This window comes from Branchiostoma floridae, chromosome 19 (assembly GCF_000003815.2).
Source record: "Branchiostoma floridae strain S238N-H82 chromosome 19, Bfl_VNyyK, whole genome shotgun sequence".
Classification (NCBI taxonomy): Eukaryota; Metazoa; Chordata; class Leptocardii; order Amphioxiformes; family Branchiostomatidae; genus Branchiostoma; species Branchiostoma floridae.
The window spans coordinates 3,295,873-3,320,019 of NC_049997.1; the positions used below are offsets into that span (position 1 = coordinate 3,295,873).

Here is a 24,147-nt window from a genome sequence, read left to right on the forward strand (position 1 = left end):
GATAAAACTTGGTAATTTTGAATCATTCTATGATTTAAAGTTGCGTTTAAGCTATTGGGTTTAACAGTGTAGATTACATTATTTATATGTATGGTATATATATATATATATATATATATATATATATGCACAACATTCTTTTATAAACATTTTATGCATATGCTTATAAAGCCTTATAGAACAGTTATTATTTCTATCATAATTGTAGCATGATATGTAGGTATTTAGAAATATCACAGTATAGATTATTTATCCTCATAGTAGTTAAGCGTGATATCATTGACATAACAAGACACAATGGTTCTCAAGGTCATTATGAATTCTAACAAATTGTGCAGGTCGCATGAACAGGCACATACATACCTCACATGTACTTCTCACATCTAACCAGGACAAGCTGCTACGGAGCCCTATCTTACATCACTTCTTTCTGGCATCAAAAGCTATCGGCCACCTCAAAGCCAAGACCATAGCAAGACCATAGCCACCACAAAAACACTTATCAAATGTATAAGAGGACGGCGAAGTGCTCAACTATAACAGGCTGTAACCTAGAGCTGGAATATTTCACCCTTCTATGAATCTTTCTGATTCTTACACACTTACAGTATAATCCGTTGTGTTTTACAATAGTACTGTAATATATTTTCTTTTGAAGTGGAATAAACTATGGAAGGCTGGTAAACTCTTCGTTCTTCTTCATTTTGAAGTACCTCAGTGTGTATTTTCTACATCTATAGCTATTTTCAATGATCCCAACTACGCATGCAAAAATTTTATATCTATATGTTAGTTTCTCTTGTCATGTAATGATATGCATCATTAAACCTATGGGAAAAGCACAACTTGGGCTTTAAGTCCTGACGTAAGTTCTAACACAGGAGATTCCCATGTTAGTCTACTTAGGTCCATATCCTAGTAACTGTATGACCAAACACAGTTATAACGTGATCGGAAACAGGGAAAATATACACACTGGTCGACTATGACATTATACTTAATGTTTTCCGTCGTAGGTGTAAATTAAAAAGGGTCATCACAATTATATACACATATATAGCAAAGGTATTGAGATTAGAACCTTTCCCAAAATAGCCAGTCAAAAGGCAGGATACGTGTAGCATGCCATTTCAAAATGGCGTGTGGATTACGTTTTTCAATCATTTCATTATGATTCACAAAACTGTCATTTAGATTTTAATAAGGAACACATATCAAACATTTTCTGTTCAAGTACATATACTATGAATTAAACTAGATATGACTAATTTTGAACTCATTTGAAATAATTGAAAAAGATTTTTCAAATCGTCGTTCGACGTGGCAGTAGAAGTGTCTTTTGTACTGCTATGGATATAGTTTGAATCAAGGTTGATAAACTGAAATGAATATGGTTGACAATAAAATAGTCTAATTCTAAACGACAACAACAGAATAGTCAGCTTGGTCAGTGAATATAGTATTTCTAAATGCTGAACTAACATTCTCTTTTGTTACTTATGTTGAAGATGTTGCAGTTGTACCAAGTGACCTACATTATCGCAGGAACCTGTGACGACACCAAGTTTTGTGCACGGAAACCTCTGACATCAAAGGTCACCTGCGGTGGAAGCTAAACTTCGCGGGTTGCCTAGGTGACGGCTTCTCTATGTACTTTCGTTTTTCATTGGTGAAATCTCCATTTTCGGTGACAGCATGACAAGACCTTTCAACCTTGAACTTTAACCCCAAGAACATTCGAACCTACTTTCACCTCTGTGCGTCTATTGTCTATGTTGGTGGCTCGTCCGTCTTACTCCGCCGTCTGTACTGGGTGGCTTCGGTGAATTTCGAACTCACGTGGTGGCGTCTCTCTCATGTTTCTCTAAGGATTACAGACATTCTAACATTTGGTCTACGTAGTAGATTAAATCAAAGTTGGTTATCTACTTGAAAATGCATTCGTCGATTTACAGACGTTTAATTCTGAATGCGACCGTTATTATGGTCCTAGCCATTCAAGTATACAGTGCAGAATTGTGTGTCGAAGTGAATCAAAGTTTAACGATAAACTATACGTGCTCGCTATCTGAACCTCAAAGAGGAGTTTATTGCGAAAATCAGAACATTTCCACGATGCCCATCGGAATACCAAACGATACTTGCATACTCACTCTCCAAGGAAACATGATACGTACCCTATATGCAAGGGATTTTTCTGGGTTTTGGAACTTAGAGTATCTAAATTTGTCTAGAAACCGACTGGAAAAGATTGAAATTGGTACTTTTTACGACCTGGTGAGACTCAAGGTTTTGGATCTGTCACAAAATCGCCTCGAGTCGGTACCATGTGCAGAGTTTCGGAAATTAGCAAACCTCCGGATCTTAGATCTTAGTGGGAATCCCATAACTCTTCTTCCAAGGAACTGTTTCAAATATCTCGATAAACTAGAAGAGCTGTACCTGTCAAATACGAGACTGAGCAACGTAAGGGTAGGCGATTTCAGACAGCTCGGTAGCTTGGCCCTCCTTGATCTCTCACGTAACCGACTCCGTACGTTACCAGCGGGGTTTTGCCGAGGAACAGACGGTATCGTACCGAGGATAGAACTGAGCGGTAACCCATGGCTGTGCGACTGCACCATGAAACCACTACAGCGATGTCCTGACATAGCCGGGAAGATCACATGCACCATGCCGAGTAAACTGCGTGGCCTGGCGGCAAAATTTCTCTCACCGACTTTACTGACTTGCTACAACGTTAAGGTTAGAATCCAACCCGTGGATACGATGGCCACAGTGAACAGCAGTGTCACCATAACATGTGATGTCATAGAAGCATCGCCTGAGCTTACAGACGTTGAGTTTCGGTGGTGGAAAATAACAAAGGATGGCAAACTCGGAGAAAGTATACTAGGCAAAAAATTGAACTTTCCAAACGTACAGGTCGGCAACGCGGGGAACTACAACTGCGAGGCCGTGGATAGAAGGAGAACATTTTCCGTCTCTGGGATAACAACGCTACAAGTGGTTCCAGTTCAAGTTACAGACTCCACGCAAAGTACAGCAGCTGTAATGCCAAGCACTACTTCAGCACGTACTACACCACCACCACAAACAACAACAACACTGACCAAGGGGAAGAAAGTACCGGTTATAGTTGAAACGATAACGACAAGGCAAGCGGTTTTGGGACAACCAGACTTCTCGGTCTACCTGAAGGGTGCGGTATCTATAGGGGCAACTCTTCTGGTTCTAATCATCGTGTCCACTTGTGTGTTTTGCTACTGGAAGAGGAGACAACGCTTTGAGGGTCAGAACCTACGTATACAACACAAAACATGTAACGAAGAAGTCAAAGATGAACACAGTGGCATTCATATTCACAACAAAACCACAAAATCGAAGAAAGATAATCACAAAAGGCGTGCTAACACTACAGTCCGGGACCATCGTAGGAGCCAGTCAAAGGGAAGAGTTAAAAGACGAAGTCAAAATTCCACAAACCATGACGGCAAAAACTTCGCAAACGGTAAAAGTCCCCCCGTTAGCAAATCACCAAAGCCACCCAACGGTTACAAAGTGAAAAGTGACATAAAAACAATTGAGATGGCCACCGTGAACCCAGCTCGTGCAAGGACGAGGTCTCCCTTACTCCAACCAAAAAGACCACAACACCTCAACCTGGAGATAGGCCATGACACGGATGACAGCGGAAAAGGATCATGGGAAGACAACGCAATCGCATCCGGGACCTCAGCCAGGAGCCATAGACCCACAAGTTCAAAGATCAAGAAGTCAAAGGTTGAATTTCGAGATGAGGAGTACTACGTATAGACAAACTCTAAAGAATCTATACGGTATGCGAAGCGTTCGTATAACAGAGTGAAGTACAAAAGAATGTATTTAGGAATGGAAATATTTTGTCAGACTTAATTGTGCCTGTTATTTAATAGCAACATTTTGCTAGACTTAATTGGTATTGCCATGCGTTATAGCAGCGATGGTGCCAATTGAATGTTGCATTTTGTTTCCTGATGTTGTTATTGTTATTGTTGTGCATGTATGTGTTTCATTTAATTCACGTATATTGCATGGAGACCGCACGAAAGCTGTTGACTGTAAATGACAAGTTTTTTTTGTTCATGTTTGTATGACATGTCCATAAATTGTGCATTTGTGTATTGATCTTTGTGTTACTACCTTTTTATATTGATGTATCCATTTGCATTGTTCGTACTTCACAAGCTAGAAGAATTGTTTTATTTGTCTAGGTCTCCTAAGTGCCAGTATTACGTTTTGTAAAACATTATAGATTTGGGTATATTTTGAAAAAAAAATACTAGTATATCAGGGAACCTAGAACAATTTATCTACTGCGGTCATACAGTATTATAGTCTTAACCTTCGTGTTATCAATTCATATGATGTTGATAAAAGGCAGACCCTTACAATAGACAGACGAAACTCGTTGGCATGTTTCCAAATATTTAGAATTCTTCTAATTCAATTGCGAACAGACACCAGGTTTTGCCATAAAAAAACATAGAAATGCGGAAATTCCAACCAAATACCTGTTTCTCTTTCATGAATATATAGTTTCAACAACAACATACGCACGGCATTTATTTGCTCCGGAAATTCACGGTCGAACGGTTACGTTAATAAGACAGATTAATATTCTTATTCGGTTTGGCATACATCGACAATGGGCGGTCACGAAAAGAACATCGGCCTGCTTTGTACATTCATGAATGAATTATCGTCACTGCGAAAGAGGCACGACTCATCGTTGTATGACAGTTACTATGGATTAACGTAGCATAGAAATATGCTGTACGTGAATATCGAATGGACATGTGTTTAATTGATGATTCTGCCACACGCTACGCGTATGAAACCCTCCCAACGACTGCCAGTGTGATGGTCTGGCCAACGAGTTTACGCGTCTTTCATCTTTCTTTCTAATTTTATTCAGTTTTACCACGTTTGTTGAATGATTGGCTATCACCTTTTCAATATGTCAGCCCCGAGATCGGACTGTAAGGTAGCATCATAAGAACCCCTTCTCTTTTCGACATGTGTGGCGGGTTCTATGACAAACTACGCGACGTGGTCACATAGGTCGTGCGATCGTCGTACGACATGGATACAAAACAGCATTTTATGTACCAAGACAGTTGAACAGAAAACGTACATGATTGTCCCCAAAAATGCCCAGAGTAAGCGATCGTACGAACCATGTTACCGCGCCCTTAGCCAAACCACGCGACGCCACTATGATAGAAATATTATAGTTCAGACATGCCATATTAAAGATTAAGTAAACGCGTGACGATTCAGTCATAACCGTTTAGTATAATGATACATCCTTTTGTGGGCCTGAGACTGAACTGCACGCCCAGAACTATCGATCAGTATGTCTGCGTTTTGTCTTCTAAGAAATCGAACATTTCAGCACGGGCGGGACCCAGTATAGCAGAGAACAAGTCTATTCACAGGTAGGTTTGTGGAAATGGTACGTTTAAGCCGGGTTTATGCGTATATTCAAGTCCGTATGAGTTCCTTATGAAGTTTTTAGCCTCTACCTGGCTCTATAGGAGAAATTGTAGAAATATAGACACATAACATGTCAGTGGAGTTAGCTGGCTGAGACAATGGTTTGCCACCAGCTGATTCTACTGGCTTGTTATCTGGCCATTTCTATTATGTTCCCAGCGACACATGGACCCTGTTAGAGGCGAAGAGGTCCATACGGAACTCATACGGACTTGAATATAAATGCACGTGTAAACCCATCTTTATCTATTTGGTAAAAGTCAGAGTTAGTTGGTACTCTTTTCTTTCAACTTTTTATTCAAAATTTGAGTTTTCCTCACTAGACAGCACCCAGTAAATACTTCATAGATAACGGTGTCTCGGAGTATCTATAAGAACTCATTTTTGTATCGGAAGAAAGACGTACACTTTTGGACAGTGGGATAGTATTCGAAGAAATGATATTAGCTGATCTTATGTATCGCTAATTGTGCCAAACGGCTTGTTTTCTGATAACACAGGTTACGAAAACATGCATTTTATTTGATGATCATCAAAGTTTCAAATATTGTATATAGTGTTTTATGTAGTATAGAAATAGTACTAATATAAAAAAAGATTTAATCAGATAAATCGTTACATATTCTCAACGACGACTACTTCAGTCAGACACCAAAATTGTGATCTTGAATTGATTTACGATAAACCTATAAATCAGCTACCTTTACTACATGTCAAGCACGGTGTGACCTCGAGCGTTCAGATAGATCCATAAATCATGATGTAAGTTCTGCTTCATTACCTGATCTGAATTGATTCGCACAGGCGCTGTCTCCTTACCTCAAGCACCCGTCACTTATGTATGGCCTAGCCAAAAAATGTCGTGTTTTCGGTTAAGGTCCAGACAAATGGGGTGGGTAGATGGGAATTCTCCTCTTTCATCGTATGTTCTAGGCAGCCGAACTGATGAAAATTCAGTTTATCAATGCAAAACGTATGACATAATAAGGCACTAATACTCAACACCATAATTACACAGATAAACATGGGTTTGAGTAATATTAAGAAACTAAAGAAAGAAGTTCAATCTTCACTACACATTCTAACATCGACTTTTGAAAGCCCTAAACTGTCAAAAGAGTGCCATCGACCGACTAAGGAAAGCATTGGGTCGGCAATTTTTTTCTAGGTTCGGTCGGGTAACCGGAAATAACATTTTTCCTAGGCCCAAACTAGCACATACAAGCGTTCGTCTTTGTGATCTGTTCTCTTTCAAAGGGTATGACACTTCGCGTGCGTTGGAATTATCGATGTCAAGCGGGATAATACAACAAAATACTTGCATTATCAGCGTGTCAGGATGTTCTTTGACAAAACGTGAAAAAGACGTCCGTAATTGCTCCTTTCACGACCTTCTAAAGCCGGCCTTACAATTCATGCGAACGCCGGCGGAATTTGTAGATCGGTCAGAGTTCGCCAAATTTTAACATCGTCCGAGCGTTGGCTGTATTTGTCGCTGAAAATCTGCCCCCCCCCCCCACAAATTCAATGGGGCTTGGGCGACGTCTATCCATTGCAACACTAATGATTACGTTTATATACCCCCTATGAGATGGTAGCATCTCTTAGACATATGGACGAAGAGAGAATCGACTCACTCGTTAATCTGGATCAACTTTAACTTCTGAGTTTTGGAAAATATATAGGGCATACGAGTAAGTGGGGTAGACGGCCATCTTAAAAAACAATAATATTTTGCGCTAGAACGATCCAAAATCTCATTAAAAGTTCGAAAACAGTCGGCAAGGACTCTTTGAATATAAACTCAGCTTCCAGGAACCCGCGAACGTCGGCTGAACTAGTAAAAATCGTTCGAACCAGGACGTCGATAGTTCTTCGGCAGAAAATGCCCATTTATAGGTCGCCAACACTTTGGCCAAGCCAATTTCTTGATTTGTAAAGGGGGCTTAAAGGAGGCATAAACATACAAGATGGTATGAATGTCCACAAAATCGGGTGATTACCTATACTGGGGGTGGGTATTACACTGATAGTAATAATTTAGAAGGTTATTAGGCGAGCCTATTCAGGTACTATGCGTAACGCGGTCAAGTAATCTCTATGTATGTACGTAGTGGAGAGATGGTGGTGCTTGGCGTCGTCACGAAACCAGGTTCGGTGTATTTTGTGTTCTTTGTAGTTTTGTAGTCTTTGACCTTGCTTTTGTGTCATGTTTATGTATGTGTGTATAATGTTTCTTTCATGTGTGGCTTTGGCATTTGTATGACATCATGTACTATGTGTATCGGTGGGTGTGGTGTTTTCTAAACAAACTGTGTCTGGTGTTATCTTTGCATGTTGCATGACCTGGATACTTGACATGTAGATACGAAGATGTTCTCTGTACTTGATTTTTTTTCGGTTAACCTTTTTCTAAGTCAAACACAATATGTACATGTCACTCATGATACATTTGCAAGCCATTTTATGAGGATGTAGTTATGTAATAGATGTCCAGAAAGACACTACACGAAACAGGACTGAACAATGATAATATATACAACATACTTTGGTTAATTGCAAAATTCCTCAAACCATTGCCAACGAACATCATTCCCATTACGTTGTTTAGCATATTACTAAACGTAACATTACCGCATCGTCATTATCATGAACAGAAATAATATGCTATGTTTGGACTTTGTGCAATTATACAATTGATAAATGTGCTATCGCTTTACATTGAATTATCTATGCAATCATTCTCATTATGAAAAGTACAACTTTTGATTCGGTGTACATTTAAGTGATAAATAAATGTAGGTAGGTAGTTTCTATCTCATAGCCGCAAGGTATTGTATGTAAAATGAATGTCCCCATTTTCTGTATACAGGCTTTTCGTTGACGTCACACAAATCCTCCGACGACCATGTTGGGTGGCAATTCAATTATGCAGGAGCATCTTCGTTTGGTTTACAGACGTAGACGTACGCTGTAATCCGACGTTAACATGGCGCAGATGACGTCAATTGAATAGCGCGTATAGGAAACAATGGCTAATATGGATTAAGATAAATGGAAAGATATAGAAGAATAATTTCATTCTTTTTCATCTTTTTTGAAACACCAGAAGCATAGAAGCACCGATCCCATCTTGGAATACAATGAAAATGGCGCCGCCTACAATTTACGTCATCACTTACGTCATCATCGCAGTTCTGGTGTCTGAGGCGGTCATGCGCACTGAAGCGCTCCGAGCGTGCGGGCGGTGGCTGGTGTGCGACTGCGACCCTACCGTCAACGCCGTGCACTGCAACATGTTCAATCTCAACGTCATGCCAGCCGGGATACCAGCTTCCACCATCATCTTGGACCTATCCAACAACAGGATACCCACAACAGCCAATCAGTTTGCCAACTTCTACCGTTTGCGGTATTTGGATTTCAGCAGTAACGGTTTGCAGACCATCGCAGGTGGCACGTTCAACAACCTGAACCAGCTGGAGCTGTTGGATCTTTCCGACAACCTGTTCGTCAACATCCCTTGTGGAATATTGAGTTTGTTTCCAAAACTTCGCATTTTTAAGTTCTCGGGGAATCCTGTCTCGTCTTTCCCCGGTAACTGTTTCATGGGAATGAAGGCGATCCAACAACTCGATCTCTCGCGGATGAAGCTAGCGACTGTTAGCGAAGACGCGTTCCAGTGGGTACCGACACTCAACCAGTTAGACATTTCCAGAAACCAGCTGCAAACGCTGAGCGCTGGATTCTGTCCAAACGGCGGAAACCTTATCGAAACGATGCAGCTGTATGGTAACCCGTGGCTGTGCGACTGTAACCTGCAACAGATCCAGCGCTGCACGAACATCACGCGCAACATACGCTGTGCAGTGCCGAGGATGTTGCGAGGGCTCGCCGCCGACATACTTCTACAGTTCGCGCCTGACCGACTCGTGTGTCCGGCTGCACCCATGTCCATCAACCTGTCGTCCTCTGACGTCACTGCTTACGTAGGAGACTCCCTGAGTATAACCTGTAACTCACCCGGAGTGCGGAGCGACAAGATCACGTGGCTAAAGATGACGGGTGACGTAAGAAGGGCCCCGACAAGATCCGTCCAATCAGGACCGATCTTGCCGTTCGCGCGCGTCCAATTGGTTGATGGCGGGACGTACATTTGTGAAGCAGACAGTAACGCCTGGGCGGTGCTGACTCTTCGTGTTCTCCGGCCACTCCCGACCACTACAACTCTCCCGATGATGACAACGTTGCCCAACACGACGGCACAGTCAGGAACTACAACCGGCCTACCGCCTGCTGTTGCTACAACTGTGACAACGACTGTGTTAACTACAACGGGGAATTTATTCTCTTTGTCAGGTCTAGCTGTACAGAGTGGCGGAGACAAACCGTTTGACTGGACGCTGCTTATAATCGCAGTATCAGCGGCAGCGTTTACAGTTGTGGTGGTGGGTGTCGTGTCCGCGGTGGTGTACTGTATCTGGAAACGGTCGCGCTGGAAAAGGAGGCTAAAGACATACGAAGGCCCTTCGCCCATGTCGGAGCTTGCAGCGTTTGATCACCTGTTCACAGGACACGACAGCGGGAGTCAGAACTCTACACCCTCAAGTGGTTACGACTCCTCCCCGCTGAACCCGGACAGTGCGAGGAGCAGACCCTCCTCCCCTGCCGTTCGACAACAGACGCCGCCCGCTGTTCCGTACGTCAACAGGCACAAGCGTAGACCAAGCAAAGCAGGCGACGCCGCTGCAACACAGGATGCGTCAGGTGACGTCCCTGACGCTCCGACATCACCCCGTTCTAACGACAGACCGACGTCGCCTGTCTCACCGAGAAGCATCCGGGGACTGGCCTATCGCCCGAACAGTGCCGGGAGCACGGGCAGCAACAGGAGAACCGGAACCGGAAATACTAAGACTCTAAGGCGAACAGCTCGTCGGGATAAGGGGACACGGCCGGCTAGGAAAGAGGGAGAAAGTATCCCGCTGAGGACGAGGGGGTCGAAGGCTTCTCTTGGCCTCACTGGCGGAGACGAGGAACATTACGTCTGATCCAGGCCTATACCATTGTTAAGGGTGTCAAAATTTTGTGTGGTCGAGTGTAGATGTGCTCAGATTTGTTGCATGGCCGACAGGGTGTGCATTCAAGTTCTTTTCCTCTCAAGTCACCATATTATAAACGTCATGTTTTGTGCCATATAAGTATATTTATAACCATAAGATCAGTAGCGATATTGTATATGTTTATCAACCATGTGCTATATCTTCGACACAGCATCATTAACTTGTGCAGCATCGTTTAAACAATATTCTTATATTATATAGTCTATTTTCTTAAGACCTCAGCTTAAGGCTGTGTGCCTTAAATCTGTACATGTAAAATTTACCTCTCTAAGTGTTCTCTATTGTTAGAAATTTGACACTTACATTCTGAGTGGCTTTTGTCTGATAAACCGTCAGCTAAATAAGCAGCATCTGCTGTCTACGTTGGATCCCAACAGGCTAACTGCGAACACATTTCATGTTTCCAAATAAACGTGCATTTTGTACCGATATATTCTTGTAAATAGGAGCATGTGAATGATAAAAACGCAATACTTCGGCAGCCACTTTGTAAATACTTTTGTTTCAGGGGCTCTATAAATATACCATAGCAGTGCGTTCATGCATTTGATGTAGATTAGAAATACTCGTCATCAGTATAGTTAAATGATGCCACATGGCATTTTCTATTACTCCAGTTACTTTATGGTAGAAAAATATTCACGTAGATATTCATTTCTACGTAGCTTCATTTTTGCTTGGATTGTTTAATTAAGGTACGTGTGTACAGTAACTTTGTATCTAATTTCCCAACTGAAATATGATTGGCATGTGCCAATCATAGATCAAAGCTTCTTGAATGAAAGTCGAGTAGAAATTTGTAAAACGATTATGAACTTGTGCTACGCTTGAAACGTTGTTAATGATTCCAATAGATATGTTTGTGTTTTTATTCCGATTCGGTATTAAATATGAATATCATTTTTTTATGTTAATTTGTTTACTTCACCGAATACACTTACACTGATGAATTAAAATATGTATGAATATAATAGTATGTATGAATATATAGAAAACACGCGAAATCAGCCGCACCAAAAATCTGCTTGGGGATTACCGTTGCCAAGATAGAGACACAGCTTCAAAAAAGATTACGTCATCTGGCCGAATTCGATTATACAATTTCTTATGTGCTCGGGAGCTCATGGGCAATGACTTCGAATTCATCCTGAATATGGCACAGGTAGCCAGGTATGACTTTGTAACTCTGTGAAGACAGCGCGCGTGTTGTACCTTGAGAATTTTCATGGCATGATTATTTCATGGCGGGAATTTTATATAAAAGAACTGTGTAGCCCCCCTCCCTCATAGCGCTGATAAAAATCAACCGTATATTGCCGAAGGCAAGCTACTAGACATAAGTATCATCTGCTTTATATATAGCAACATGGGACATAACGTTACATGCTTGCAAGGTTAGCATACTATTATGACCGTTTGATATCTTTCTGACTAAATCATTCTCGCGGATCTGCGAAAAAAAAAGCTTGAAACTCACCTCTGACTTTCGGTTTTGCCGCTCTTTTTACAGACGTAGGGTCAAGGGTCAGCATTCACTCCTGATGTCCCAAAAAAGTCACATGTCACCCAAAAGAATTGTATCATCACCTCGTATGATGTGTAGGAATTTTGTTTTTGGACTATATTAAAGTAAAAAATATATTATAGATGTGACTTGCCCAAACAAGCCGAGGATGAAGAACGAAAAATAAGCCAAGGAAAAGAGTTCTTGAATGAATTAATTTCTTCTTTGCTGGTAACGCGACAATTTATGATGTAATCAGGTACGTCAAGGTGACCTTTATTGACCTCTATCAATGGTCATTTTCAAGCCCCCCTCACTATGTCGCGCGTCGCCTGGGTAAGTTGTGTGAGGATAGCTTCCAGATAATATAAATAAGTTTCGATGTTGTTTGAATCTAAATAACTCTCAAGAGTGAGAGAAATTTACGGCAAGAATACGAACAGGGCACGTCCGGCTTATCCCGGAGACGAATACGCGAGTTGCCGGTTCGCCGGCGCCATTTTGGGTCAGAGGTCAAACGGAGCCACCCACGCCAGAAACACACTGAAAACCACGCGCGGAGCTGTATTGTTCTTGTTCTTGTTCTGTTTTACCAGTTTAACGTGATTTTTTCCGGGAAAAGTATATCTACAGAGTGCAACAGGTATGTAAAGACTCTAATACTGTTGTAAGTCGGTAGAATAGATCGTAGATTGGCGTATTTACTGCGCTCGAAACATTAGTCTTTGTCTAGTCTATATGTATGTGTGTGCGTGTGTGTGTGTGGGGGGGGGGGGGGTCTGCTAACATGTGATGTGTAAAAACTTCTTGGTGCTATCAAAGAATTTCGTTGATGCGAATTGACCATTTTGTGACTTTGTTGAATAGGTTGGATGCTGTTAGATAAACGACGAGCTGTCTATCTTTCTATTATTTTACGTAAGCAAATAGTAACATGTTCTCCATCAAGTTCTAGTATTTGCATGCTTGTATTTATGAAACCACCCTTTAACTTGTTTACACAGACATCGTTCTCCATGAAGCTGTAGTTTTATTTACAGATTACAAATGTACTTTTATTATAGTTTTAAGAAAACATATATACATATTTACATATACATTGTTCTCCAGAGAATTCTATGAACATATTTGCTTTGAGTACATGAACACCTATTTACATGTTTACAATGAAATCGTTCTGTAGAAAGTTCTATTTACATATTTGCTTCAAAAGACTTGAAACACATGTTTACAATATGAATTTGTACTGGCTGACAGTAGTAGTATGATACTATACTTTTCCTCTACAAGTAGAACACTGCCAGCAATCAGGGAGCTTTTTCACCTGTCTTGAGGTCTTGAGACCAATACATCTGAAATGATACCATTTTCCACATGAGTCACAGCCAACACTGCCATCACCAAACTTTCTGACATCTTCAATACATAGACTTGCACAGACAGGGCACATGGCTGGGCCCTGTGGTGATGCTGCCTGGCTGCTGTGATTCCGGGATGGTGTGTTTGATGCTGTTTGACTGCTACTAGACGTACTGGTACTACAACTAGCCTGGTCAGTGCCAACTGATTGACCGCTACCTTGGTCACCTGACTCAATCTTTTGTTTCAGCTTTCCTGTAAGTAACTCAGGAGCAACATGATCTACAAAGAAAAAATCAAGCGCAGCACACATGTCCTCCCAATACTGACTATCAAAGGCAATGTTGATACTTATACTACCATGTTTGCTGTAGACGTAAAAGATGCATGCCCTGCAACCTGTAAGTGCCATCTGTCCTTGGCACTGTGCATAGTATGCATTCTTTTGTTTAAGCTGCACACCTCCAGTAGAACTTTCATACAGATAATCCACGTTACTTATGCTTGGCACAGCATCTTTGCATCTTATGGGACACTTTATCTCTACAACTTGCTGACCATGGCACTTGCAGGTAAACAGGGCATCAGGTGAGGCACCCAGATAGGCCTTGTGCTCTGAGATCACAAGGCCTTTCTGTTCACACCGTGCATCTTCATGTTCCTGAGAAAACTGCTGGAATAATGCAGCCTTTGCTTCCTCCTCCATAGTCCTGCCATACTTCAGGGCTCGTACATTCTCACTTACACGTTTGTACCCCATAATGGTCCCCAAGAGGCTATCAGTGGATTCTTCAGGATTACTTTTGATAGTTTGCACTCTTGTGTATATCTTATAGAAATTAGATGCAGTGATCCTGCCTTGCCGTGCCATACTCCAGATGGGGGAGTTACTCTGGGCCCTGGTAGCCTTTTCCAAGGCAGCTACTTGCTCTTTACTTACAATAAGTGAGCTGACAAACTCTGCACGTGTATCATAACTATAAGGCCTAGCCAAAACATCCATAGCTAGGGACTGGGGAGTTAGATGTTGTCCAGGTGTCGCCTCCTCCTCCTCCGGATGGGGCTGCACTTCCAAAGCTGTGAAAAACCCAGACTCAGGAGGCAAAGCTTCCCGCATAAACCCGGCCAATCTTGTCCTCTTGCTACCATCTGATTCTGACTGCTGCTGTGTGTTCCTTACAGGCTGGAACAACTGCTTCTGAGTAGTAGCCACCGGTCGGGAATCTGAAATTTTCAGGAAAAAGATGATTTCAATGCAGATAGATTTTAACAGTAAACATTTGCATGACCAGTTGAAATGACCTACATGAAGTGTATACTACATATGTGATCATTATCTCCTTTGTTACTTCTTACTTTTTTATGTTTTATCAGTGCTTTCCTGATACCTACTGTTTAATTGTATATTTCAGGCTGGAGCAAGCCAAGGATGTCGAGGAGGCAATGCTGTGTGTTCGGTTGTCACAACGGTGGCAAAGCACTAAACAAGTGGAGGGATGAACAATGCATCATACATAACAAGGTCCACCGCAGCTGTGAATGCATGGAACCTTTCCAGCTGCTTTCATTCCCTACAGTAAACAAGGATCCTGGGGCCAGGAAGGAATGGACCAGACGAGTTGGACGAAAGATTAAGGGCAACAAAAACTGGGAACCAAATAATGACTCTCGTATTTGCTCAATGCATTTTGTGGATGGCAAGCCTACTGACGAGAACCCGTACCCAACAGAAGGGATGGGATATGCGTTAAACAGATACACCACCACACCAAAACAAAGGAAGAAGCCAGCACCTCGCATGACTGTAGACAGTGCTTCCAAAAAGAAGTGCACAGCAGCATCTGAGGAGGAGACAGGCGCCAGTGGTAGCAGCTACCCTACATACAGCTCCATTCAGGACCATGACTATGGTGTTCCATCTCGTGAAGATAAAGATGCCACGATCCAAAGGCTCAAATTGATGAACACACAACTGAAACTGGAGGCTGCAACTGCCAAATTAGAAAGTGCCAATTTACATAAGCGTATTGTCAGTTATGACAAGCTCAGTGATGACAGCAAGGTACAGTTTTACACTGGGCTGCCAAACCGCAAGGCGTTAGAAGGGCTATACAAATACCTTGCCCCAAAGCTCGATCGCATACGCTTCTGGAGGGGAGCTAGTGCCATCCCAAGAGGTGTTCGGACATTCAAGAAGTCACCAAAAAAGTCCGGGCCTGACAGAAAGCTGAGTGGGAAGAATTTGTTGGTGATGACGTTGATGAAGCTGAGGCTTGGCTCACTGAATGAAGATCTGGCTGACAGGTTTGGAGTCTCGACAGCAACCTGCTCCCGTGCACTTACAGCGACACTGAAGTTCATGGCCTCAGAACTTAAGTGCATGATCTTCAAGCCCAGCGAGGAAGTCATGAGAGCCAACCTGCCAAGAAGGTTTCGGGACTACCCCCTGTACAAAGATGTTCGACACATCATTGACTGCACAGAATTCTTTATAGAAACACCCACAAATCTCGAGGCAAAGGCACAGACGTGGTCTAACTACAAGCACCACCAGACGGGTAAGTGCCTGGTGTCCATTACCCCTAATGGACATTTCAACTTCGTGTCTGAAGTCTGGGGTGGCAGAATCAGCGACAAAGAGCTGACACAGGTATCCGGTTTCCTGGACATTCTATCCCGGGGCGAGGTTGTCATGGCCGATCGTGGCTTCCCCATAGCTGAAGATGTTGCTCAGCATTATGCGCATTTGCTGATCCCACCCGGCAAGAGGGGCAGCCACCAGATGACAAAGGCACAGGTTGCAACTACAAAGAAGATAGCCAACCGGCGCATCTTCGTTGAGCAGGCAATCAGACGTCTGAAAACCTTCCGGATTCTGAAGTATGAAGTGCCCATAACTCTGGTGCCTCAGCTTGATGACATGGTCACAGTCTGTGCGGCACTTTGCAACTTACTGAACAACCTGGTTAAGTATTAGTTTCAGTTGTAGTATGCAATCGGACTAAGCATTGGATGGACACATAACACTTTGTGCAAAGACAGTAGTTATTTTGTAAGTTGTATAGTTTGTAAGAAGTAAATCCTGAGTGGGTAGTTACATTGGTATTGGCAATCTTCATATCTTACCTCATATGTTGCATTGGTGGTCACACAGAAGAAAGCACCTTACTCGACACAGATGAACTTGGTAACAAAAACAGAAACAACACATTTCACATGTAACAATGGTAACATGAATTATTCTCAATAAGTTAAACGGTGTTGTGTTGAAGCTTCAAATTCACATGTAACAATGATGATGAAGATGATGAAAGACCCTTTGTTGTACATTCATTCCTCGAAGGTACTAGGTCGTATGTTCTTTGATGTAACAAATATAACGTTCAACATGTACAAATATAGGAAAGTGTAGTCAACAATACAAGTGAAGCACACATTGTAGACAGAAGTATTTTAATCAGTTATCCGAATAGTCAACATCTTACTTTTAGTACATGTGTGGATATTAGAACAGATAATGTTTCTTAGACAAGTTTCTGTTAACAAAAGTATAGACAGTTGTAGTTGCAACCCTGCAATATGAAGTGTTAGTATTACAATTTAGACATGTAGATATCTTAAGTTATTTGTAACATGTGCTCGGCATGTGAATGTTAATTTTAGTAGGCTGAACTCAAAATTTATAGGTACACACCAGTTTTGCCAAATTTATCATTTTTTAAACACAAGTCCTTGCATTTTCTCTTCTGGACTCTTTTCCCTGGGGCAACATTCCACCGGGCGGCTGTAGATGTACACGCAGGGTTTACTAGATAGGTCCGGACTGCTGCCTCGACCTTAAACAGCACCGCTGCGATGTGACTGCATGACTGTCCCAACCTGGACACAACAAGTAAAGGTGCCAGGGTTAAACATACAGCAAAAACCAAAAAAGTTGTAGAGAGAGCAATATTAGATTCATCAATATTATATTGTAATATGCAATTCATCTGATAACTCACCCAGCTGTACAAGAGCAGTAAGCCTCTTTGATGGTGCCAGTTTGGTGGCAGCAAACCCATGCCTTGTGCGGGAATTCATTTATTTTGCATGATGGTGTACATTTTGCTCGCAAGTAGACAAGCCCACCTCGCTTGCAAGACTGCACCTCTTGCAGCCAACCATTTGTGTAGAAGGTGTATGCTTTGCCTTCCTTGTAGGCATTCAGCATACGGTTGTTTAGGGTTTGGTCCTTGCCTGATGAGTCAAAGAACACATTATCAGAAGAGCTAGCAAAATGGGACTGTAGTATGTACATTGTTACAGCAACAAAGTCAAATGAGCTATAGTGCCTGAATAAAATTTGTATATGCAACATGTACCTGGGTGTTCCTTCATTATGTAGTCATAAATGTCACTGTACATGACATTTGGCCAGCCTTCAATGCCCTCAGTCTCGGTTGTCCAGGCTTCAGGTCCAAACTGGAGGGGATCTTCTATCCCTTCCACCAGCTGTTCATATTCCTTCTTCGCGGTTTCAGCTAGCTCAGCTGCTGACGGCTGCACTGGGATGTTGTTCTCCCAAGCACTGAAGGCCCTGGCAACTAGCATCTTATGGTCGCCAGTTGTTTTCCACCCCCTGTCGCTCAGGTACTTCGTCAGAGCTGCATTCCTCCATGTCTCAAATTCTTTGTATTTTTCCATGCTCTTCTAAGCCAAAGACAAGATATGATCATTAGATAAATTACGAAAATCATTTGAGATCTGTCTATATCAAATTTGTATGCACGCTGATGTCTAGCAAAACCAGAAAAACAAAACAGACTTTTGCCGCCACGTCAACCAAAACAACATCGTAGTTTCGAAGGTAGTAAACACAATTATATAACGTTATATTTACTTATTTAGATAGTTAAACATTAAACATGGCCTTGACATACCTTCTTTAGTTGTAGATATGCGGAATGGAGAAAATTTGACAAGTAACGGTGCCGTAAATACAGGAGACGACGATGCCACGCGTGCGTTTTGCCAGCTTGGCTTTCCCGCGATATCTCACATGTGTGCGCCGGGCGCCGGGCTCCGTTTGACCTCTGACCCAAAATGGCGCCGGCGAACCGGCTGTGGCGCGCCATCTTGAGTACATAGCGGACTCCATTCAATAAGTCGTAGCACAGTCACAATACGTCAAATCGAGCTATTATATGTGTTCCCGTGATCTAGAAGAGTCAGGGAACCGTGTGTATGTCAGTTGAAATTTCAAAAGGTAGTTGAAGACGAGATTAGTTCCGTCAAAGTTGACCTTCTACGTACTCATCATGGCGAGGGTAGCTTGTGTTTTACGGTCTGCATGGGGTTTTCCAGGTGACCGATGTATATCGTCTACTTCCGGGTCAAACCAACTACCCAAAACAAAACACGCAATACTCTACCAGTGATAACCGATTGAGTGCCCTCAGTTTGGAGAATCGTATGTATCTCAGTCAATAGACTTTAGACAGAAACTGACCAGATCTAGGAGGTTTTATCAGTTATCTTAGGAAGTGGGTAAATTCGTCTTCCACTGCCTAAAGAGAAGAAGTCTAACCCAACAAAACTAGTATAATGTACACTAGCATAGCATATAGTCATAGAATGTAGTTCCTAGCACCTTTGTATTTTTCCTTATTTTACATGTTGTTTGTACCTGCAATTAGCCCTCGGGCAAGAACTTGCAATAAACATATCATTAAACTTCATTGGCTCATCCCAAGCGCGAGACATTGCACTACAAGTGGCCGAAGGAAAGTTTTATCTATAAAGATTATCTGTCATATTGCCAGGCGTGAAATATAACTTAACTGTATTTGAACCAGAATTCTTAATAAGACACACTAGCATTTACCTCTTACTAAGCTATTCTGACAGTGTATCATTCAAATGATACAGGGTAATACACAATGTATTCAGCGACCTACGGGCTGTATCATTCAAAGTGATATACTCCTGGTTAAGATACAAGAATCCCAGCAGTGGTGCAATATCAAAAGACAGAGGCAAAGATCTATTCCGACAGTGTTTTCATTAAAGTGAAACAGGTATCCCGACTGGTGCCACATTCAAAGGACAAACTCACCGGTCATTATTTACGGAAAGGCTAAGCTATTCCGACAGTGTATCATTCAAATAATAACGGGTAATATACAGTGATCTATGGGGTGCATCATTCAAATGATACGAGGTTAAGATACAAGAATCCCGACTGGTGCAACATTCAAAGGACAAAAGGAAAGACTAAGCTATTCAGACAGTGTATCATTCAAATGAAACATATAATATATAGCGATCTAAAGGGTGTATCATTCAAATGATACAAGTTAAGATACAAGAATCCCGACTTGTTTAACATTCAAAGGACAAGAGAAAGACTAAGCTATTCCGACAGTGTATCATTCAAATGATACAGGGTAATATACAGCGATCTAAAGGGTGTATCATTCAAATGATACAAGTTAAGATACAAGAATCCGGACTTGTGCAACATTCAAAGGACAAGAGAAAGACTAAGCTAATCCGACAGTGTATCATTCAAATGCTACAGGGTAATATACAACGATCTAAAGGGTGTATCATTCAAATGATACAAGTTAAGATACAAGAATCCCGACTTGTGCAACATTCAAAGGACAAGAGAAAGACTAAGCTATTCCGACACGGTGTATCATTCAAATGATACAGGGTAATATACAACGATCTAAAGGGTGTATCATTCAACTGAAACAGGCAATCATACAGCGATCTGAGGGTGTATCATTCAAATGATACAGGTTAAGATACAAGAATCCCTGGTACAACATGTAAAGGACAAATTCCCTGGGAAAGACTAAGCTTTTCCGACAATGTATCATTCAAATGATACAGGGTAATATACAGCGATCTAGAGGGTGCATCATTCAAATGATACAGGTTATTAAGATACAAGAATCCCAACTGGTGCAACATTCAAAGGGTAGAGGGAAAGACTAAGACTAAGTTGTGTCGTACACAATCCCTTCTGCATCTTTGTTTTGTAATCTAAAAGTAATGACTATATAACAAACTACAAAGTTGTCTTTTCGTCCACCAAACAATTAACAATAGTTCTTGTGTACCAAAGCAATTCCATGGCCGTTTCCATTACAATTCAGACCACCATCACTACAGTACTAGACAGTGGAACAACCTAAAACAGATCCAAGTAAAAACGCAACAAAGAAAGTTCTCCATGATGTTCAGATGCCCGGAAAGTTACAAAGTTACAAAGTTAATATACAAGAATGCTGAAGGTGTAACATTCATTCATATAAATTGACACAGTTGTCCTCCCGCCGATTAAGGGAGGTTAATACGGATAAAACAGCGCCTTTCTACAACTGTGTCATAAAAATTGACACAGAATCCTCCCATCGAAACTTTCTGTCATTAAAGGGGATAATACGGATAGAAGAGCGCCTTTCTACAACTGTATCATATAAATAAACACAGTTGTCCTCCCGTCGAAACTTTCTGTTATTAAAGGAGGTAATATGGATAGAAGAGCGCCTTTCTACAACTGACTGTTTAGTTGAATTATGATTTCGGCAAACATTGGTGTGGTGTTATCAATGTTGCAGTATGAGTCGCTATTCCATTATTAAACGCGTCTTGTTATTTTGAATTGTTGTCAGTGTGCTATTTTGTTAATTACTACGCGTGAAATACACGACCGCCAGATTAGAATGCTTCTTATCAACACGATCGTACGATGGAAATTTACCTTTTGTAGATCTTTACACGGACTGACTCATACTACAACATTGATAACACCACACCAATGTTTGCCGAATTCAGAATTCAACTCAACAATCAGTTGTAGAAAGGCGCTCTTCTATCCGTATTAACCTCCTTCAATAACAAAAAGTTTCGACGGCAGGAGGATTCTGTGTCAATTTTTATGACACAGTTGTAGAAAGGCGCTGTTTTATCCGTATTAACCTCCCTTAGTAACGTAAGTCTTCGGGAGGACAACTGTGTCAATTTATATGAATGAATGTTACACCTTCAGGATTCTTGTATATTAACTTTGTAACTTTGCGGGCATCTGAACATCATGGAGAACTTTCTTTGTTGCGTTTTTACTTGGATCTGTTTTAGGTTGTTCCACTGTCTAGTACTGTAGTGATGGTGGTATGGATTGTGATGGAAACTGCCATGGAATTGCTTTGGTACACAAGAACTATTGTTAATTGTTTGGTGGACGAAAAGACAACTTTGTAGTTTGTTATATAGTCATTACTTTTAGATTACAAAACAAAGATGCAGAAGGGATTGTGTACGACACAACTTAGTCTTAGTCTTTCCCTCTGCCCTTTGAATGTTGCACCAGTTGGGATTCTTGTATCTTAATAACCTGTATCATTTGAATGATGCACCCTCTAGATCGATGTATATTCCCCTGCGTCATTTGAATGATACCCCCTTTCTATCGTTGTATATTACCCCGTATCATTGAATGATACACTGTCAAGATAGATTAGTCTTTCCCTCTGTTCTTTAAATGCTACACCATTAGGATTCTTGTATCTTGACCTTTATCATTTGAATGATACACCCTCTAGATATCTCAGGATATCTTAGTCTTTCCCTCTGTCCTTTGAATGTTGTACCTTTGGGATGCTTGTATCTTAACCCTGTATCTTAATAACATGTATCATTTGAAAAATACATTTGAAAGATACAGCTAGCCCCTAGATTGCTGTATATTACCCTGTATCTTTTGAATGATACACTTTCGGAATAGCTTTATCTTTCCCTTTGTCCTTTAAATGCGGCACCAGTTGGGATTCTTGTATCTTAACCTGAATCATTTGAATGATACACCCCCCAGATCGCTGTATATTACCCTTTATTATTTGACTGATACACTGTCGGAATAGCTTAGTCTTTCCCGGGACAGTGTCCTTTGAATGTTGCACCAGTTGGGATTCTTGTACCTTAACCTGTATCATTTGAATGATACACATTATAAATCGCTGCATATTACCCTGTATCATTTGAATGATACACTCAGTCGAGTAGCTTAGTCTTTTCCAGGGAGTTTGAATGTTGCGTTAGTTGGGATTCTTGTATCTTAACCTGTATCATTTGAATGATATACCCTTTAGATCTATGTATGTTACCCTTTATCATTTGAATGATACACTTTCGTAATAGCTTAGTCTTTCCCGGGGAGTTCTTTGCATGTTGCACCAGTCGGGATTCTAGTATCTTATCCTGTATCATTTGAATGATACATCCTTTAGATCGCTGCATATTACCTTTTATCATTTGAATGATACACGAATAGCTTAGCTTAGCCCTTTGTCCTTTGAATGTTGCACCAGCACTAGTTGGGATTCTTGTATCTTAACATGTATCATTTGAATGATGCACCCCTAGATCGCTGTATATTACCCTGTATCGTTTGAATGATACACTGTCAGAATAGGTTAGTCTTTCCCAGGGAGTTTGTCCTTTGCAGGTTGGACCAGGGATTCTTGTATCTTAATTAACCTGTATCATTCGAATGATGCACATCGCTGTATATAACACTGTATCATTTGAATGATACACTGTCGGGATAGCTTAGTCTTTCCCGGGGAGTTCTTTGCATGTTGCACCAGTTGGGATTCTTGTATCTTATGCTATATCATTTGAATGATACACCTTAGATCGCTGTATACATTGTGTTGTGTATTACCCTGTATCATTTGAATGATACAGTGAGTCGGAATAGGTAAGCAAGTAAATGCCAGGCTTTTCCAGAATTCTGGTTCAATTACAGTTAAGTTACATGGCACGCCTGGCAATACGGACAGATAATCTTTAGAGGTAAAACTGTCCTTCGGTCACTATGTAGTGCAAAGTCTCGGCTTGGGATGAGCCAATCATTATATATAAATTGACCCAGTTGTCCTCCCGCCAATTAGTCTAAACTGTTCGGTCATACCATGACATCCTGTAGCTTCTAGTTGTAAAAGAGGTTGTCTCTTTCATCGCCTCAGTCTGTAGGTTCATATGCATGCATATGGTTTCATGCGCTTCTGCCGACAGTGTGAGCCGGAAACAGATGCGTCTTTCTTTGTGACCGGGTACCGCAAAACCCCCATGTGGTGCGTATTTCAGCCAAAAACATGGCGGCTAGAAACATGGCGGCTTCCGAAAAATCTGAGTGAGGGCAAACTCTGAAGTGGTAACCCGTCAATCTAGCAAAAGTCAAATTTATTTTGTGAGGTACACACGGTTGTCTGACTCTTCTAGATCACGGGGACATATATGATAGCTCGATTTGACGTATCGTGACTGTGCTACGCCTTATTGAATGGAGTCCTCTATGTACTCAAAATGGCGCGTTACACGGCAACTCGCGTATGACAAAGGTCAAAGTTGCCTCCTGATTACCCTCTTAATTAACAATTTTGTCGTTTGTAGCTTATGACACGAACTGCATCGTCTGTTTACTGTGCATTGACATTCACAATGATGAAATTGGTGTTTCCTTTTACGTTCTTCTTTGCAACAAGTGCAAATGTGAGGATAGAAAACACGAAGATGAAACGAATAAAGAAAGTGGGATATCGGTGGAGATAATAAGCAGACAAGACGAAC

The 24,147-nt window shown here is 41.4% G+C and overlaps 4 protein-coding genes across 5 annotated transcripts; 2 read left to right on the top strand and 2 right to left on the bottom strand.

Moving 5' to 3' along the window:
- The first annotated feature begins 1,457 nt into the window (after nucleotides 1–1,457).
- Nucleotides 1,458–11,467, top strand: LOC118406314 (leucine-rich repeat-containing protein 24-like). The gene is made up of 2 exons (XM_035806240.1): nucleotides 1,458–1,634; nucleotides 8,648–11,467. The coding sequence occupies exon 2, from the start codon at nucleotides 8,682–8,684 to the stop codon at nucleotides 10,587–10,589; it is 1,908 nt and encodes a 635-aa protein (XP_035662133.1). The 5' UTR covers nucleotides 1,458–1,634; nucleotides 8,648–8,681; the 3' UTR covers nucleotides 10,590–11,467.
- Nucleotides 11,468–12,641: 1,174 nt separating this feature from the next.
- On the top strand, nucleotides 12,642–16,757 carry LOC118406967. Its single transcript, XM_035807366.1, has 2 exons — nucleotides 12,642–12,808; nucleotides 14,937–16,757. Exon 2 carries the CDS (start codon nucleotides 14,954–14,956, stop codon nucleotides 16,499–16,501), a length of 1,548 nt encoding a protein of 515 aa, XP_035663259.1. The 5' UTR covers nucleotides 12,642–12,808; nucleotides 14,937–14,953; the 3' UTR covers nucleotides 16,502–16,757.
- On the bottom strand, nucleotides 12,944–16,769 carry LOC118406968. The gene is made up of 2 exons (XM_035807367.1): nucleotides 16,651–16,769; nucleotides 12,944–14,748 (listed from the first exon to the last, which is right to left on the bottom strand). Exon 2 carries the CDS (start codon nucleotides 14,639–14,641, stop codon nucleotides 13,436–13,438), a length of 1,206 nt encoding a protein of 401 aa, XP_035663260.1. The 5' UTR covers nucleotides 14,642–14,748; nucleotides 16,651–16,769; the 3' UTR covers nucleotides 12,944–13,435.
- A 117-nt stretch (nucleotides 16,770–16,886) lies between these two features.
- LOC118406969 lies at nucleotides 16,887–18,590 on the bottom strand. 2 transcript variants are annotated; one of them, XM_035807369.1, is made up of 4 exons: nucleotides 18,444–18,590; nucleotides 17,886–18,213; nucleotides 17,526–17,760; nucleotides 16,887–17,403 (listed from the first exon to the last, which is right to left on the bottom strand). In XM_035807369.1, exons 2-4 carry the CDS (start codon nucleotides 18,205–18,207, stop codon nucleotides 17,205–17,207), a joined length of 756 nt encoding a protein of 251 aa, XP_035663262.1. In that variant the 5' UTR covers nucleotides 18,208–18,213; nucleotides 18,444–18,590; the 3' UTR covers nucleotides 16,887–17,204. The 2 variants fall into 2 exon arrangements, with proteins under 2 accessions (XP_035663262.1, XP_035663261.1); XM_035807368.1 differs by having other exon boundaries at nucleotides 17,886–18,590.
- Nucleotides 18,591–24,147: the final 5,557 nt, after the last annotated feature.